Source organism: Salvelinus sp. IW2-2015, unplaced genomic scaffold (assembly GCF_002910315.2).
Source record: "Salvelinus sp. IW2-2015 unplaced genomic scaffold, ASM291031v2 Un_scaffold1233, whole genome shotgun sequence".
In the NCBI taxonomy this organism is placed as follows: domain Eukaryota; kingdom Metazoa; phylum Chordata; class Actinopteri; order Salmoniformes; family Salmonidae; genus Salvelinus; species Salvelinus sp. IW2-2015.
The window spans coordinates 55896-75420 of record NW_019942788.1 but is presented as its reverse complement, the minus strand read 5'-3'; the positions used below and the strand labels follow the sequence as shown (position 1 = coordinate 75420).

The window sequence follows — 19525 nt, the reverse complement described above, 5'->3', positions numbered from 1 at the left end:
CAGTTGCAGCACAACATCCCTCAAATCCTTCTAAAGCACTGTATGACTATGGTATGTCCACATGGAGTATAGGCCTACTGCGATGCACCTTCCACATGTACACAGTCAGGAGCACCCTTGGCATGATTAGCTTTTTTGCACCAGATGGAATCCGCACGGTTAATCCTAGCGCAAGCGGTGATGGGTGGATAGACCCAGAGGAAAGGAAACGGAGGCACTCGGWCTTCCGATGGCGAGAACCAAGGCTTCCAAAAAGGTATCAAAGCCTGTAGGGCTGCTACTATTGTCCCAACGTAATTGGATTTTGTCTGGGAGAAGGAAGTCTCATTTACCAGTCTGAGGCGCCACATGGATGGCTTTGCTACTGAAAGAGCAGGATTGTTAGCTGCGAATGGGAACAGTGGTTATTATTTTTAAAACCTGGCTGGATGGATGGGACAACATAGCTTATGTGGGGCTTCTTGATCTATCAACTCTGAGGGAGTAAACACATTAGCTGGTATTGAACCAAAACTCATTTGGCAGTCTTAAAGAAAGCTTCCAGCAAAACATATCTAAAAAGGTCAATATATTCACAAGGCCCACACGAGTAAGAGACTACCATAGATGGCCATCTCTGCGCTGTAGAAAGGCTGATGTTCTGAGACATTCGGCATCACTATGTCAAGGTAAATATAGTATTCTTTCTAACAAAGATATCTACATGTATTTCAGGATGTGTATCCCTTGAAACAATCAGAATTCATGTACACAAGTTTTGAAAACATCGCTTGTTCAAAAGAAAAGTGGCCTCTTGGCACAACTTATGTAAATTGAGGTGCCTTGGGGTAAGTGGGTGCTGATATCATGTGCTGGTAGGTCAAAGTTAAATTCATGGAAACGGGGTGTGGTATACTGTATATCTTAAATGTATGCCTACATTCAGATAAAGATCTCTCAGTTCAATATCACTTACCCTTCCATTTTTTGACCAGCTGTCTGGGTTGTTTCGATGTTCCAATTTGTAGGCAAGTTCTCTGCATTTGAGGTTACAGCCCATGAAACTGGTCCGAAGATTCTTGATATGTTTAGCAAACTTTTTTTGTCAATGAACCCCTTCAATGTCATTGTCTGTTTTCATCACTTGTTGCTGCTCGAATGGATATCTTCCCTTCATGGGGAATGATGATGATGATGTCTGCTTTGAAACAATAAAAATGCACTATCTGGAGTTCATATGCATGACACGTTGCAAAAATACTGCATAAAACGGACTAAATTATAGTAATWTGTATGGGGGTATGGTGGCCATTGGCTCAACTTACCCCAAGGCAAACAAGTTGACTATATCACCCACACAGAAATAGTTTATCAAGATCGGTGTGGAATAATTTGACTGGCCTGCACAGAGCACTGACCTCAACCCCATCGAACTCCTTTGGGATGAATTGGAACGCCAACTGCGAGCCGGGCCTAATCMCCCAACATCAGTGCCCGACCTTACTAATGCTCTTGTGACTGAATGGAAGCAAGTTCCCACAGCAATGTTCCAACATCTAGTGGAAAGCCTTCCCAGAAGAGTGGAGGCTGTTATAGCAGCAAAGGGGGGACCAACCCCATATTAATGCCCATGAGTTTGGAATGAGATGTTTGATGAGCAGGTGTCCACATACTTTTGGTCATGTAGTGTATGTTGACACCGTGTTGGTTTAGTCTGTGCTTTGGACACATTCAGGATCTCTAGTTTTGTGGTCCTAAATGTTTATTGCTACACATTGGGCTGCCTTTCAATGCAGTCTTTGTCAATCCTCACTATGATATCCTATATGAATGATATTTAAGTAATAAGSCACAAGGGTGTGTGGTATATGGCCAATATGCCACTGCTAAGGGCTGTTCTTAATCACGACGCCTAAGAACAGTGGTGGTTCGAGCCCTGAATGCTGATTGGCTGACAGCCGTMGTATATCAGACTGTATACCACGGGTATGACAAAACATTTCTTGTTACTGCTCTAATTATGTTGGTAATCAGTTTATAATAGAAATAAGGCACCTTGAGGGTTTGTGGTATATGACCAGTATACCACTGCTAAGGGCTGTATCCAGGSACTCCGCATTGCGTTGTGCATAAGAACAGCCCTTAGGCATGGTATATTGGCCATATACCACACTCCCACATGCCTTATTGCTTAATTATAACATACTATGCCCTTTACAGGRGCTATAGTACAGCACATATAATGYRAACATAATGGTACATGATTGTTCTGTTTGACCTTTTTACCTAGGATTGAAATGTACTGGATGTCTAAGGGACTTAGCATTACCTATCAAAAAGACATTCTGGCCAAAAAAATMCCATTCCAGCATAAAGAAAACTGATCATAATACAAAAACAAATTGCACCTATTTCTCTTGAAATCACTTCCTTTCCAAAGATTTAGAAGATAAGAGCTGTGTTTTTCTTTGTCTGTCTGTCTGTGTTTAAACTTTGTCTCTGTTCTGATATGAGAACACCTTGCTCTGGTAGGTAGGACATAAGAGGCCTCCTCGCTGCAGTTTCCATGGGGACCCAACAGCCACTCTACTCTTCAAAAGCGGGCGAGCAGAGCAGAGGTAGTGGGCCTTTTGTGTTGGAGAGGGAGAGAGCAGAACAACACTGGCCAGATGAAAGCATTGCCATCCTTAAACCCAATCATAATTTAGTCATCAGTACAGGAGGATATAGTCAAAATAAAGGGGTAGATGGATGGGAGAGCTAGACAGAGAGAAAAGAGAAATAGAGGGAGGGAGAGTGGAGTTCGTAGGTCAAGGAACGAGAGAGGGAGAGAGTGCTGTTAGATGCAAAAWATTTGAGGGGATATGGATAGACATGGTCTTGTTCTTAACGTTGACGGTACCTTATTTGCAATGTCAATCTCGTATCCACTTAGATTGAAAGGTTTGTTGTGTCTTTCCTGGAGGAAGATGACAAATAATATTACAACGTCACTGACCAGGACATTGTACTCCACAAATATATGTAATCAATATGGGACAAATMAGCATTTCTACTTTATTTGGAAAATTAACATGTATTTTGAGTATCCGAATGAAGCAACAAATACCATTCAATGTTAGTAGTGTTCGTGCTACATGTTATATAATTGMGTTAAATGCCATGGTGTCCTTGAGGTTATCATACTATATTTATCTATTTGTATATCCCATTTGAGAAGGCATTTATACATTACAGTATTACAGCTGTAAAACGTGTCCAACTATAAGTCCCTCTCTGCTTCCTCCTGCATCTCTACCAAAGGCAGCTAGGCCCAATTGCTGACTGCCATAATTGACTCTCCTCTCAGAACAAAATAAAAGAGAGGAGAGTTTGCTGGGACAAATAGCATTRAGCAAGAGTTCACATGCAGCTCTATGTAGGTCATACACAATATGGCGTCTGCAAGTTTACASCTGGGGCTCATAGAGCCATTATCCCACAACAATGCTCCGGAGAGGAACATATTTGAGCCCATTAGCCCGGGCAGGGCCCCCTCCTCCTTCATTAGAGAAGGATTTTTTWAAACAAGCCTAGACAATAAGCACATAGAAAGGGTACAGGGGGGCTCTGAGTGACCGAGGGAYGGGAGGTTGCATGTTTAGCTGAGAGAGCCCACGATAATTACTGTGTTTCTCTCTCTGGCCTGAAAGAGACTAATGTTTCTCTTTCTGTAGGGTCAGCACAATGGACGCTGGGTAGCTTCAAGCACCGCTAGCTTTGCCCCATTAGGAAAAAAAATATGCCCCGTTCTCTCCCTGCTCATTCCCCTTTCCCCCACTCAGATTCGTCATTAGAGAAATGTCTTTATGACCTTTGTTGGAGGATTTTCAGTTTGATATGTGACCCCTGCTGCTGTCACCTGCCTTCGCCATTAAATTAGTATTATATTGGTTTTGCCGCAACTGTAGGTTAATTTGTGTGATGTTGGGGAATGGGTATGAAACAGGGTTGGAGTAATTTAAAAGGACATTAAATGTTCAGTTACAAAAAAGCTATGTTATTTTCATGCAAAACACAGTGGGACAATGAGACATAGGGATGCAGAATAAATTAGGCACAGATGTAGTAACTGAAAGGTTTGTCAACTCACCAAAAGTTTCTCAATAATTATTACTACACACACTTGTGTAATAATTATCATGTTGTTTCCATCCATGTTGAGATTATAATTACACCAGAATTATCATGTTAGTAGTACCATACTATTTGTATTTTTACTTATAGAATCAATTATAAATCCCATGTTATTGCAAAATTGACAACTCTCTACAGTAATTTCTCTGAACTGATCTGGGGAAAATGAATGGTTGAGAATCTGGACACCCTTTCTCCAGAATGCATGGCCAACTCACACAAGTTGGAAGAGACGGAACATTTAATGAAGGAACTATCAGTTCTATCCGGTGAACGTTTTCTCTGACGGAKCAGAAAATTATATATTTGTAAACAGAATCAGGTGAGTCAAGARTTATTAATTATTTTTTCGACACCGAGTTTGTGGGTATTTAGCTTTTTTTTTTTTTTGAACAATGATATTAACAAATATAGATAAATATTTGCGCGTGTAGCTAGATGGTTTTACCGCTAGAATCGAAATGACATTGTTCAAGGATGGGAGGCTAGTTGACGTTGTTAGCTAGCTTGCTAACTAGATGATGGACATTCACACCTGCTASCTAACGGAGCCGTTTATCTCGCTAGTTTGGTAGGAAAGCTTTACTAAGTATTATGTCAAAGACGAATGTTAGAAGTGAACCAATATTCGGTGTTAGCTTGGAACTAGCTAGCTAACTATGTTAGTGAACCACTGAACCAGGATGTAGCTGGTCTGGATGTATATGTAAAACGATAACTAACTAACTAGTTTGCTAGGATAGCTGCATTGCATGCTGCACTGTTGTCAAAAGTTATAAGCAAGGCACCTGTCTTGACAGCGCTGTCCCCTTGTATTGATCAATGAATTGTTAATTACACCAGAGCCACTCCTTCAGTTAGTTACCTCATTCATGTCAAATGAATAGATAATATACAAATGTGTAGACTACATGCACACACACACACCTGTCCTAGCTACTGCAATGAGGGAAGTTATGATGCCTGCTGTGTGAGAGGGCTATAAATAGACAGTCAGTGAGGAGGGACAGTGTGCTTCTGTGTCACACCTGCTAGTCTGCTGGGTAAGGTGAGGACACACAGTCGTGACTGCTGCTCCTTGCTGCTGGTGGTGCTGCTTGCCTCAGACAGTCATGCACAAGGTCACTCAGACAGTCATGCACAAGGTCACTCAGTCATGCACTAGGTCACTCAGACAGTCATGCACTAGGTGGCTGCCCTCCTTGATCCATCCACCTCATCCCTCCCTCCACCTCATCCCCTCTTCACCACACCCCCTCACATAGGGCTGGGTGACATGGCCTAAAAATAATATCTAGATTTTTTCCCCCAGACTTATGGGGGATTCCGGATAATATACACTACCTGACCATATGACCGATTCTCTTCGACCAAGCCTCAAATGCAAATAGCGAGTTGAAACCGCTTGTCAGAGAGGAAGAAGTGATCTCTCATCTTTGTTGTGAGTGGCAGGAGGCGTGGCTTGGTGTGTGTGTGTGTGTGTGTGTAAATGGGAAGGTGCACAGCACAGAAGGAGTGAAGTAGACAAGACCAAAAAGATATGAAAACAAGCAGACAATCACATTTTTTAAATTAAACTTGATTGTTGCGCTACAGGCATTTGGAATATCGTGCTAAAACATGAATTTTATATATGGCCCGGCCCTTATCTCACCCCCTTACCTCACCCCCACCTCAGCCCCTCACCTCCCTCCCTCCCTCCAACTCACCCCTCTCCTCTCCTAACAGCCTCTCCTCACATCACCCCCCTTTCCCAGTGAAGTGCTGCCTGTATGCCATCCAGGGATAGACTAGTGGTGATGTTCTCTAAATAATTCATGTCTGGAAGAAAGTGAAAGACCCAGAGCTGGGAGGGAGCAATGGGCCTGTCAGTGACAGAGAGAGAGATAGCGAGGGATGAGGAAAAGAAAAATTGCAACAAACCCTGGAAGTGAGAGGCTAAACTGTCTGGCCAGAAGGAAGGGAACCCCGCCCCAACCAGGTTAGTCCAAGCCTGAGGCACAGGTTAGCTGTCTGTGTGTTAGACTAGGCTATTCCATTTACTCCCTCTACCCGGGTTGATCCAAACAGTCGAGGGTCTGTGTGTTAGACTAGGCTATTCCTTTTACTCCCTCTAGCCGGGTTGATCAAACAGTCAGTGGGTCTGTGTGTTAGACTAGGCTATTCCATTTACTCCCTCTACCCGGGTTGATCCGAACAGCCGAGGGAGCATCCGGTGGTTGAGAGTAGCTGATTGATTGTAGGTAATTGTCTTTGATTTACAAAAGGTTTATGAGCTAAGATTGTTGGAAGTGTTTGTAAACTGTTATCTGTCAACTGGATAATGGCTATGTTGTTTGATGAGATCAGGAAATGTTAAGCTTGCTAAGCCTTGTTCATTGCTAAACATATCTGATCTTCACCCTGTTCAGTGTTTTCTTACGTTCTGATAATCAACCCTGACATGCTTCCTTTTTCTGTTCCCTTTTCTGTCCCATGACACAGTGAAACCTCACATRGTGCCCTTTTGATGGCATCATCATCATCCAATGTGGAGGAGGAGCATTCTTCTTTGTTACACACATCCTCATGTGGATTCATGTGAGAGCTGACTCACACACACAGAGAGAGAGCCATCAGCCTGTGTAAGAAAAGCAGTGCCACCCCAAAACTCTGTCATAAACTCAATAAGAGTGTCCGCCTCTAGCTAGTGGATTAACAGAGCTGTGTTAACGAGGAATTGTTTTCCTGGAAGAAGCCTACTGCCCTCGAGGAACACGGCTTCCCTCTGGGGCTCAGACTGCAGATGCTTCAGCTGCGAGGTCCAGAGCCGCTTGGATCGTCCCCTGCCCAGAGAACCACCCAGCCCCATAGAGAACCACCCAGCCCCATAGAGAACCACCCAGCCCCATAGAGAACCACACAGCCCCATAGAGAACCACCACCCCGCCTGCCCTAACAGCCTCCACACGGTGCCAAGCCGAGGAGCACCATGGAGGAGGTGGAGGACATTAGCCCTGCCCTGGAGGCCACCGAGGACTTTCTACACTGCCTGGACGGAGGTAGAGGCCAGGGAGGGGAGGGGGTCCGGCAGCCCAGGCAGCACCACCCCAAGCTGCAGGAGATGTCTGTAGCCRTGGGGAAGCTGAGCTCTAGCGGYGTGTGGGGCCTGCTGGCTGGGGAGCAGGGGACCGAGGTGTCCCCGCGTAACGTGGCCTGGGCTGACCAGCCCTCAGCCTTCAGCGTGCTGGCTCTGAGGCAGGGGAAAAGGAGCCGTGCTCGTTCCACTAATGACCTGGCCGCCCACACCAAAGACACCAACAACACCTCCTCTAACGCCGCCTTTAAGAAAGGCCACAACCGCTCGCGGTCTGATGTTAATTACCGGCCGTCCTACATGGACAACGCTAACGGCCTGCCTGCTGTGGACAAGAACACGCTGAAGAACATGGCTCTCAACGACCAGAGAGAAGAAGGTAAGGCAGGAAGGAGACAGTGTGTCCTTCTTTGGTTAGCTGATAAGGACATACTGCCTATTTATTATTGGTTGATACTCAAATCAATGTCAGTGTCTATGAGCTTCAAACAAATCTTCAAAATGTTTGCTAAATAGGCTATCATGACATGTACTTAGTAGAGCTGGGACGATAAACCGGAAATTATGGACGCCGACCATGCCGATAATTTATCACATTTTACTGATATTGTTTATTACGATAAGTAGCCTAGACTAGAGAAATGTGAAGTTTTAAATGGAATAAYTGTGCTAATATGGGTGATTGTTAAAGAGACAAATGATGGCTACAACCCTCAAACTAGTAGGAGTAGTTTAAAGGATAATTAAACACAAACTGTAGTTCACATTGTTATAAACATATAGTTCTATTTATAGTTTTCACATCAACTCAGGTAATTTATCGCCCAGTTTTAGTACTTAGGTTATCATGACACTTAGATTAAGCCTGGGACTAGCTTCCACGTTATGAAGATGATTTCAGTGTCCTACAGAAAACAATTGGGCCTAGGCTGTACTGCCGCAGCCAGCATTTTATTCTGATGGAACTGAGCTTCCACTGCAGTGGCCAGTCAGGATGTGGTGAATAATACCAACCTCCCTGACGCATTGTTTAGTCTGCCTGTTTGTGTTTGTTTAGGGATGTGAATGTGAAGATCTTCACCAAAGACCATAATAGGATGTCATTCTGTCACCAAACAGACCCAAATAAGGAGAAAGAGAGTGGCCCAATTATCCCTCATATTAGGAAGGATTAGCATTTGACTGAAAAGGTATTAGTTGGCTCTGGGCAGGGAGGAGGGATGGATAGTTCGGCTACACAAGAGGACAGTAAAAGCATGGGCTGCATTTAACAGCACTTTGCATCAGAATACATACTGCTCTTTGCCAGTCGTTATGGTTGGCAATGCTTTTATACACTGTAGCCTAGTTGTATCCTCTCATGCCCTGTAACATATTTCCATGACATTTGATGACGTYTGTAGGTAGGCCTAAGCTAGGGCCCATCTCTTCTTAGGACAAACCTCAGCATATCTGTTTAATTGCTAAGAGAGAGAACCATGACATCCCCACTACCTTGAATAACATGGGGGTCCACTGCAGTTAATGTTTTCACATTGGATGCAACAGGGAAAGGAGGCTTTGGAGCTACTGGCATGCAAGAATGCTTTCACRCTGTCTCACTGGTAGCTGTTCCCCCATAACGAGCCCAGCCCACACACTGCTGCTGAGTCCCGGTGGGGTGACATATACTGATTTCCTCAGCAACACACATGCTAATGTTGATGGATCAGTTGATTTCGGCATGCGAGAGCGAGCGGGCGTCACTGAGCCTTCAGCTGTCAGTGTTCTAGTGCTGTAGAGGTTTTACTTCATTTACCACTCTACTCAGTAAGGTTTTATATTGTCCTCTTAAGACATTTGACCAGACATGTACCTCAGGGATTTGAATGTATAGCCTAGCTTTATTAGCTGTTAATTGGTCTTTCCGTTGGTTCATTCATCTAATGAATCTCTGTTATTTTGGCTTTTGATTTAATTAGGGACGCCACAGAATTAAACACAACACTTAATATATGTATCTTTAAAAATAATATATATATATATATATATATATTTCACCTTTATTTAACCAGGTAAGCTAGTTGAGAACAAGTTCTCCTTCACAACTGCGTCCTGGCCAAGATGAAGCAAAGCAGTGCGACAAAAAAACAACACAGAGTTACACATAGGATAAACAAAAGTACAGTCAATAACACAATAGAAAAGTCTATATACAGTGTGTGCAAATTGAGTAAGGAGGTAAGGCAATAAATAGGCCATAGTAGCGAGGTAATTACAATTTAGCAAATTAACATTGAAGTGATAGATGTGCAGATGATGGTGTGCAAGTAGAAATACTGTGTTAACATAGTTAGTTAACTAACTCTATMTTAGGGATGTTTACTTTATTCCTGACCTCTTTGGGTCTGTCTGTCATGGTGTCCAGGAATCACCAGGGGGTCCAACATCTGCTTCTTTAAAGGCCAAAGTTATAAAATGGCACTTGTTGTTATGATTGGCTGTCCCAGTCGTTGGTCTGTCTGGGTGTGGCAGTCAGTCAGTACAGTAAGATAATTGCTAGAGCWGTCCCTATCTGCCCTTTATGTCTTTGGCAGGTTTAGCTAAGTGAGCTGACCTAACCAGTTCTCCCTATTCCCGGTACAAACCTCCCCCCAAATTACACCCTGGCCCCTGCTACAGTGTTTATCGTCACATCCCTGTTTAAGCCTTACACTGAACTGTTCAAGCCTTTCACGTGCATACATTTATTTTGTCCCCCTACACCAAACGCGATCACGACACGCAGGTTAAAATATCAAAACAAACTCTGAACCAATTACATTAATTTGGGGACAGGAAGGAAAAGCATTAAACATGTATGGCAATTTAGCTAGTTGCTAGCTAATTTGTCCTATTTAGCTAGCTTGCTGTTGCTAGTTAATTTGTCCTGGGATATAAATCATAATTTTCCATCCCTAACTATAACATTTTCCGACAAGATAKAACGGCCAAAGGGGGGCGGTGTTGCAATCTACTGCAGAGATYGCCTGCAGAGTTCTGTCTTACTATCCAGGTCTGTACCCAAACAATTCGAGCTTCTTCTTTTAAAAATCCACCTTTCCAGAAACAAGTCTTTCACTGTTGCCGCTTGCTATAGACCACCCTCTGCCCCCAGCTGTGCTCTGGACACCATATGTGAACTGATTGCCCCCCATCTATCTTCAGAGCTCGTGCTGCTAGGTGACCTAAACTGGGACATGCTTAACACCCCGGCCATCCTACAATCTAAGCTTGATGCCCTCAATCTCACACAAATTATCAATGAACCTACCAGGTACAACCCCAAAGRCGTAAACACTGGCACCCTCATAGATATCATCCTAACCAACTTGCCCTCCAAATACACCTCTGCTATTTTCAACCAAGATCTCAGCAATCACTGCCTCATTGCCTGCATCCGTAATGGGTCTGCGGTCAAACGACCACCCCTCATCACTGTCAAACTCCCTGAAACACTTCAGCGAGCAGGCCTTTCTAATCAACCTGGCCCGGGTATCATGGAAGGATATTGACCTCATTCCGTCAGTAGAGGATGCCTGGTTATTCTCAAAAGTGCCTTCCTCACCATCTTAAATAAGCATGCCCCATTCAAAAAATGTAGCTCTTGGTTCTCTCCAGACCTAGCTGCCCTAGACCAGCAAAAACATCCTGTGACGTTCTGCATTATCATCGAATAGCCCTCGTGATATGCAACTTTTCAGGGAAGTTAGGAACCAATATACACAGGCAGTTAGGAAAGCAAGGCTAGCTTTTTCAAGCAGAAATTGCATCCTGTAGCACAAAACTCAAAAAAGTTCTGGGACACTGTGAAGTCCAAGGAGAGTAAGAGCACCACCTCCCAGTTGCCCACTGCACTGAGGCTAGGAAATACTGTCACCACCGATAAATCCACTATAATTCAGAATTTCAATAAGCATTTTTCTACGGCTGGCCATGCTCACCTGGCTACCCCTACCCCGATCAACAGCCCTGTACCCCACACAGCAACTCGCCCAAGCCTCCCCCATTCTCCTTCTCCCAAATCCAGATAGCTGATGTTCTGAAGGAGGCCAAAATCTGGACCCCTACAAATCAGCCAGGCTAGACAATCTGGACCCTCTCTTCTAAAATATACTGCCGAAATTGTTACAACCCTATTACTAGCCTGTTCAACCTCTCTTTCGTATCGTCTGAGATTCCCAAAGATTGGAAAGCTGCCGCGGTCACCCCCCTCTTCAAAGGGGGAGACATCTAGACCCAAACTGCTACAGACCTATATCTATTCTACCCTGCCTTCTAAGGTCTTCGAAAGCCAAGTTAACAAACAGATTACCGACCATTTCGAATCCAACGCACCTCCTCCACTATGCAATCTGTTTCAGAGCTGGTCATGGGGCACCCCAGCCATGCTCAAGGTCCTAAACGATATCAACTGCCATCGATAAGAGACAGTACTGTGCAGCCGTATTCATCGTCCTGGCCAATGCTTTCGACTCTGTCAATCACCATATTCTTATCGGCAGACCAACAGCCTTGGTTTCTCAAATGATTGCCTCGCCTGGTGTAGAGTTCAGTGTGTCAAATCGGAGGGCCTGTTGTCTGGACCTCTGGCAGTCTCTATGGGGGTGCCACAGGTTCAATTCTCGGGCTGACTCTCTTTCTGTGTGCATCAAATGATGTCGCTCTTGCTGCTGGTGATTCTCTGATCCACCTCTACGCAGACGACACCATTCTGTATACTCTGGCCCTTCTTTGGAACACTGTGTTAACAACCCTCCAGACGAGCTTCGATGCCATACAACTCTCCTTCCGTGGCCTCCACTGCTCTTAAATGCAAGTAAAACTAAATGCATGCTCTTCAACCGATCGCTGCCCGCACCTGCTCGCCCGTCCAGCATCACTACTCTGGACGGTTCTGACTTAGAATATGTGGACAACTACAATACCTAGGTGTCTGGTTAGACTGTAAACCTTCCAGACTCACGTTAAGCATCTCCAATAAGGTCGACCGATTATGATTTTCAACACGATACCAATTATGGAGGACAAAAAAAGCCAACCGATTATCGGCCGATTTTAAGTTTATTTGTAATAATGACAATTACAACAATACTGAATAACATTATTTTAACTTAATATAATACATCAATAAAATCAAGTAGCCTCAAATAAATAATGAAACATGTTCAATTGGTTTAAAAAGCAAAAACAAAGTGTTGGAGAAGAAAGTAAGTGCAATATGTGCCATGTAAAAAGCTAATGTTTAAGTTCCTTGCTCAGAACATGAGAACATATGAAACTGGTGGTTCCTTAACATGAGTCTTCAATATTCCAGGTGAGAAGTTTTAGGTTGTAGTTATTATAGGAATTATAGGACTATTTCTCTCTATACCATTTGTATTTCATATACCTTTGACTATTGGATGTTCTTATAGGCACTTTAGTATTGCCAGTGTAACAGTAGAGCTTCCGTACCTCTCTCTCGCCTACCTGGGCTCGAACCAGGAACACATCGACAACAGCCACCTCGAAGCAGCGTTACCATGCAGAGCAAGGGAACAACTACTCCAAGTCTCAGAGCGAGTGAGTGTTGAAACGCTATTAGCGCGCACCCCGCTAACTAGCTAGCCATTTCACATCGTTACACAGCCTAATCTCGGGAGTTGATAGGCTTGAAGTCATAAACAGCAAGGCTGCTGGCAAACCCAAGAAAGTGCTGTTTGAATGAATGCTTATGGAGCCTGCTGGTGCCTACCATCGCTCAGTCAGACTGCTCTATCAAATCATAGACTTAATTATTAAAATAAACACACAGAAATGCGAGCCTTAGGTCAAATATGGTCGAATCCGGAAACTATCATCTCGAAAACAAGATGTTTTATCCTTTCAGTGAAATACGGAACCGTTCCGTATTTTATCTAACGGGTGCATCCATCAGTCTAAATATCCTGTACATTGCAACAACTTCAATGTTATGTCATAACGTAAAATTCTGGCAAATTAGTCTGCAACGAGCCAGGCGGCCCAAACTGACTCTGCGTGCAATGAACCAAGAGAAGTACACAATTTCACCTGGTTAATATTTCCTGCTAACCTGGATTTTCTTTAGCTAAGTTTAATGCTAGCTAGCAACTTACCTTGGCTTCGTACTGCATTCGCGTAACAGGCAGGCTCCTCAGGCAGTGGTGAGAGCGTTGGACTAGTTAATCGTAAGGTTGCAAGATTGAATCCCTGAGTGACAAGGTAAAAATCTGTCGTCTGCCCTGAACAAGGCAGTTAACCCACCTTTCCTCGGTCATTGAAAATAGGAATGTGTTCTTAACTGACTTGCCTAGTTAAATAAAGATTAAATAAAGTTGTAAAAAAAAAATATATATATATATATAATTATAATCGGCAAAATCGGCTTCCAAAATTACCGATTTCCGATGTTATGAAAACTTGAAATGCGCCTAATAATCGGCCATTCCGATTAATCGGTCGACTTCTAATCTCCAATCCAAAATTAAATCTAGAATCGGCTTCCTATTTCGCAACAAAGCATCCTTACTCATGCTGCCAACATACCCTGGTAAAACTGACCATCCTACGATACTCGACTTCGGTGATGTCATCTATAAAATTGCCTCCAACACTCTACTCCAACAAACTGGATGCGGTCTATCACAGTGCCATCCGTTTTGTCACCAAAGCCCATATACTACCCACCACTAGACTCTATACGCTCTCGTTGGTGGCCCTCGCTTCATACTCGTCGCCAAACCCACTGGCTGCATCATCTATAAGTTCTGCTAGGTAAAGCCCCGCCTTATCTCAGCTCAGGTCACCATAGCAGCACCCACCTAGCACACGCTCCAGCAGGTATATCTCACTGGCTCCCCCAAAGCCAATTCCTACTTTGCTGCCTTTCTTCCAGTTTTCTGCTGCCAATGACTGGAACGAACTGCAAAAAATCACTGAAGCTGGAGACGCATATCTCCCTCACTAGCTAAGCACCAGCTGTCAGAGCAGCTCAAAGATCACTGCACCTGTACATAGCCATCTGTAAATAGCCCATCCAACTACCTCCCCCATACTGTGTTAATTTATTATCTGCTCCTTTGCACCCCAGTATCTCTACTTGCACATTCATCTTCTGCACATCTACCACCGTGTTTAATTGCTATATTGTAATTACTCCACCATGGCCTATATTATGCTACCTCCCTTTTTACCTATTTGCACAAACTGTATATAGACTTTTCTACTGTATATTGACTGTATGTTGGTTTATTCCATGTGTCATGTGTTGTTGTATGTGTCGAACGTGCTTGCTTATATCTGGCCGGCTGCAGTTGTAAAGAAGAACTTGTTCTCAACTAGCCTACCTGGTAAATAAAGGTGAAATAAAAAAATGATATAAAAAAAACATTGAGTTGTTATTTACATGAAATGCACAAGGTCCTCTACTCCGCCAAAAATCCACACATAAAACGGTCAACCGAATCATTTCTAGTCATCTCTCCTCCTTCCAGGCTTTTTCATCTTTGAACTTATATGGTGATTGGCATCTTAACTTTCATAGTATTACCATGATACGCCGCAACACAGTTCGTCTTTCAATCACCCACGTGGTATAACCAAGAAGAAAGGCACGTTCGCGAGAAGTGTTTGTGCAATAATTGAATAACATGGATTTCTACACGCGAGCGGTGTAGTCAGGGTATTGCGCGCGAGCGTTGCAAAATAAATTTAGAAATCRATGTTATTCAATTATTGCACCCACACTGCTCGCGAGCGTCTGTGATGCCAAGGGCTAAAATAGAAGTCCTTTCTATATCTGACGCAGATCGCGCTGCAAGTCCTGCCTCTCCCATCTCCTCATTGGTTTATAGAAGCAGGTACCYACGTGCTATCTCCTCATTGGTTATACCCACGTGGGTGACTGAAAGATGAACAAGGTCAGTGGCGGTAAAAGGTAGCTGCTTCCCGGCTGAAACAGTTCGGAAGAGTTCGTGCATATATTATGATGACATTGTGTGACGTTTTTGTGCATTTTGGACTTCGATGAGGGTTGTTCGGGCACACAATGTTTTRTAGAGGCAATTTCGGAGCCAAACTCTACTCCCCTTCGCCGGTGATTGGTCAACAGTAGGGATTCTTCCATCGTCTTTTTTTTGTCATTCAACGAGAGACAACTTGTTTTAATGCACATTTTTCATTGAGAAATACTGCACCAAACATCTTACTTAGATGTAAAATTCCACGACTAAGATCTCTGCAAAAATGTCTGAATTTTGAGGAAGCTTATAATAGCTACGGCGTKTCAAAATGGACAAACAGTACTATTGCTGCTTTTTTCTTCTCGTTTTTCATGCAAAGGTCTTTTAAGGGAGTATGCGAGCACACTCGTTCGGTTCACCTAGCCGAGTTGGGCTAGCCGCCAGCTGAACTGAAGCATGCTGACYCCTTTAGTGGGATTACATCTCTGGGTGGACTGATATCCTAGTTCTGCGTTTTGACAGCAGGGTTGAGGCAATTGGGGCTGTGTGGCGTAACGTTAGCTTGTTTATGTCTCACAGCGTTACCGGAGCATGATGTCACGACACACGGCGGAGGTGTAATTGAACAGAGCCGCACGCACACACACACACAGCCACGCTGACACATTAATTCTGCTCCAAACTCCCCTGAGCGTGTTGACCGCCGATCGGAGGCTGAATACCAATCGAGTTTCCACTGCATCTACATATTTATTAGTCCCTAAAGAGAGTTTAGTTTAGCATGCAAGTGTAAAACTCAGTGACACCTTGTCTGTCAATGATTTTGTGCAGTAAGATGGATGGGACTCATGGTTCTCCCCAGGATTRTTTTTAACAAGGTGGTTCTGCTGAGTACGCTGGAGGGGGGAGTCCTAGAAGGGYGGTTTGACACCTCTAACAGCCTTATATGATACCAAATTAAGAAAAAAAAATGATTTGGGGAAAACCCTGGGACACACCACCACCCTTCTTTACCTCCGTTATTAAAAAAGCAGGAAGGAAAAGGAACTAGGGGGGGCAGGGCACCGTTGTCCATTTAACCACATTTAGCCTTGTTTTTACAAGCGRTTTAAAAAGTATATTAGGCTAGTTCATTTGGTGAAGCTATTAAGCTATCACTAGGGGAKAAGGCACCATTGTAAGTTGAGTATAATATGAAATGATGGCTCAGACACCAACAACAAGTTCATAAGATGTCCTCTCCTCACCTGCGTCTGGGCCAGACCATTCACATCACGTTAATGTTAAGACCCTGTAACGTTTCAGCAATGCTATCGCATCAGGTGGCCAGGACAGGCCAGGACAGCCAGTTCAATTCAGTGGAGGTGTAGGACATTGTAGGGCTAGACCGCTGCTGGTTGACCAAGCCCAGCAAAGCAGAGCAAAGCGCAGACTGCTAATTGAGTCATGTCCGTGTGCCTTGCTTCCTCTGTAGCGTGAAATGAACAGTGACCTGCTCTGCACCCACATGCTCACGGGAGCCTTTGAAGCCCAGGGGGACAGGCGAGCCCCCTAGCACCCGCCACCGTCGCCTGAGTGGCTCCTGAAAGCCAAAGCACAGCGGTCCGGCCGTCTGGTCGTCTGCCCTGGGCTTTGCTCTTGGTATCTGCTCCTCTCACCCTGACAAACTTAGACAAATTAGCCCACAACCTCAATTGCCATCGGCCTCGATTGATGGCGTTGAAGGGAGGAGGTTGGGTCAGACAGACAGCCCGCTGAAGGGGAGTAACAGTGGTTAGTAACAGTAAATGCTGCTACACACTTCATGTAAACAGAGCGACAGAGCGTCGTATAAAGTCCCATTCCAAAATTTGAGCCACACAAAAGTACGTAGAACTATGTGTGAAAACGACTTTCCGTCGCTGCGTTTGTGTGAAGTGTGTAGNGGACTTAACACTAAAGCTTAGCACAGGGATGCACTGAAATTAACTGTCTTAATCCCTGCCAACTGATTATCAGTTATTATCATTGATTGGTCAAGGACTACACACACCTGTTAACCCGGGTGTACAGTGGTTCAAAAAAGTATTTAGTCAGCCACCAATTGTGCAAGTTCTCCCACTTAAAAAAATGAGAGAGGCCTGTAATTTTCATCATAGGTATACACTTCAACTATGACAGACAAAATGAGAGAAAAAAAATCCAGAAAATCACATTGTAGGATTTTTAATGAATTTATTTGCAAATTATGGTGGAAAATAAGTTTTTGGTCAATAACAAAAGTTTATCTCAATACTTTGTTATATACCCTGTGTGGGCACAGCGTTCTGAGTAACAATGCTGTTTCTTCCTGCTGACCACCGAGGAAGCACTTTTACAGCTAGCCCCGCTGACCTGGACATTTTGACCTGGACATTCTGACCTGAACTTTCTGCCCTGGCCATTCTGACCTGGACATTCTGCCCTGGACATTCGGATCTGGACATGCTCTGGTAGATGGCACTTTTGACACGTTATTTACCAGAGCATGTCCAGGTCTGAATGTCTAGGTTAGCGTCACTACAGACCCGGGTTCGATCCCAGGCTGTGTCACAACCGTCCATAACCTGGAGTTCCATAGGGTGGTGCACAATTGGCCCAGCATCATCCAGGTTAGGGGAGAGTTTGGCCGGGGTGGACTTTACTTGGCTCATCGTTCTGTAGCAATTCCTTGTGGCGGGTCGGGTGCCTGCAGGCTGACTACTGTCGTCAGTTGAACGGTGTTTCCTCCGACACTTTGTTGCAGCTGGCATCCGGGTTAAGTGGGCAGGTGTTAAGAAGCGCGGTTTGGCGGGTCATGTTTCGGAGGAAGCATGACTCGACCTTCTCCTCTCCCGAGCCCGTTGGGGAGTTGCAGCGATGAGACAAGATCGCATTTGAAATTGGGAGAAAAAGGGTAACAATACCCCAAAAAGTATATATACATACATACATACATACATACATACAGTACCAGTCAAAAGTTTGGACACACCTCATTCCACTTTATTCTACTTTGTAGAATAGTAGTGAAGACATCAAAACTATGAAATACCACTTATGGAATCATGTACTAACCAAAAAAGTGTTAAACAAATTGAGATTCTTCAAAGTAGCCACCCTTTGCCTTGATGACATCTTTGCACACTCTTGGCATTCTCTCAACCAGCTTCAACTGGATTTCTTCACACATTCCCAGTGGTCAGAAGTTTACATACACTCAATTAGTATTGGTAGCATTGCCTTTAAATTGTTTAACTTGGGTCAAACTTTCGGGTAGCCTTCCACAAGCTTCCACAATAAGTTGTGAATTTTGGCCCATTCCTCCTGACAGAGCTGGTGTAACTGAGTCAGGTTTGTAGGGCTCCTTGCTCGCACAGCTTTTTCAGTTCTGCCCACAAATTGTCAATAGGATTGAGGTCAGGGCTTTGTATGGCCACTCCAAAACCCTGACTTTTTTCCTTAAGCCATTTTGCCACAACTTTGAAGTATGCTTGGGGTCATTTCCATTTGAAGACCCATCGACCAAGCTTAACTTCCTGACTGAAGCTTGAGATGCTGCTCAATATAATCCACATAATTTCCTCCTCACGATTGCCATCTATTTGTGACGTCACCAGTCCCTCCTGCAGCAAAGCAACCCCACAACATGATGCTGGCCACCCCCGTGCTTCACTGTTGTGATGGTGTTCTTTTTCTTGCAAGCCTCCCCTTTTCCTCCGAACATAACGATGTCATTATGGCCAAACAGTTCTATTTTCTTTCATCAGATCCAAGGACATTTCTCAAAAATATGATCTTTGTCCTCATGTGCAGTTGCAAACCAGTAGTTGGCTTTTTCGGTTTTGAGCAGTGCTTCTTCCTTGCTGAGCGCCTTTTCAGGTTATGTCGATATAGGACTCGTTTTACTGTGATAATGATACTTTGGACATGTTTCCTCCAGCATCTTCACAGGGTCCTTTGCTGTTGTTCTGGAAGTTATTTGCACTTTTCGCACCAAAGTACGTTCATCTCTAGGAGACAGAACGCGTCTCCTTCCTGGAGCGGTTATGACGCTGCGTGTCCTATGGTGTTTATACTGCCGTACTAATGTGTTGTTCAGATGAACGTGGACCTCAGGCATTGGAAATTGCTCCCAAGGATGAACCAGCCTTGAGGATCTACAATTTCTTTTTCTGAGGTCTTGATTTCTTTTGATTTCCCATGATGTCAAGCAAAGAGCACTGAGTTGAATAGCCTTGAAATACATCACAGGTACACCTCCAATTGACTCAAATGATGTCAATAGCCTATCAAACTTCTAAGCCCAGACATT

General features: G+C 44.1%; 1 protein-coding gene across 1 annotated transcript in view; it reads left to right on the top strand.

Moving 5' to 3' along the window:
- The first annotated feature begins 4367 nt into the window (after window positions 1–4367).
- LOC112070135 (pleckstrin homology domain-containing family M member 3-like) overlaps window positions 4368–19525 on the top strand; it is a 66999-nt gene continuing 51841 nt past the window's right edge. Inside the window, exons 1-2 of the mRNA XM_024137553.2 lie at window positions 4368–4477; window positions 6640–7610. Of these exons, the coding sequence (XP_023993321.1) occupies window positions 7127–7610 (484 nt within the window). The 5' untranslated portion in view covers window positions 4368–4477; window positions 6640–7126. The remainder of the gene's footprint in view (window positions 4478–6639; window positions 7611–19525) is intronic.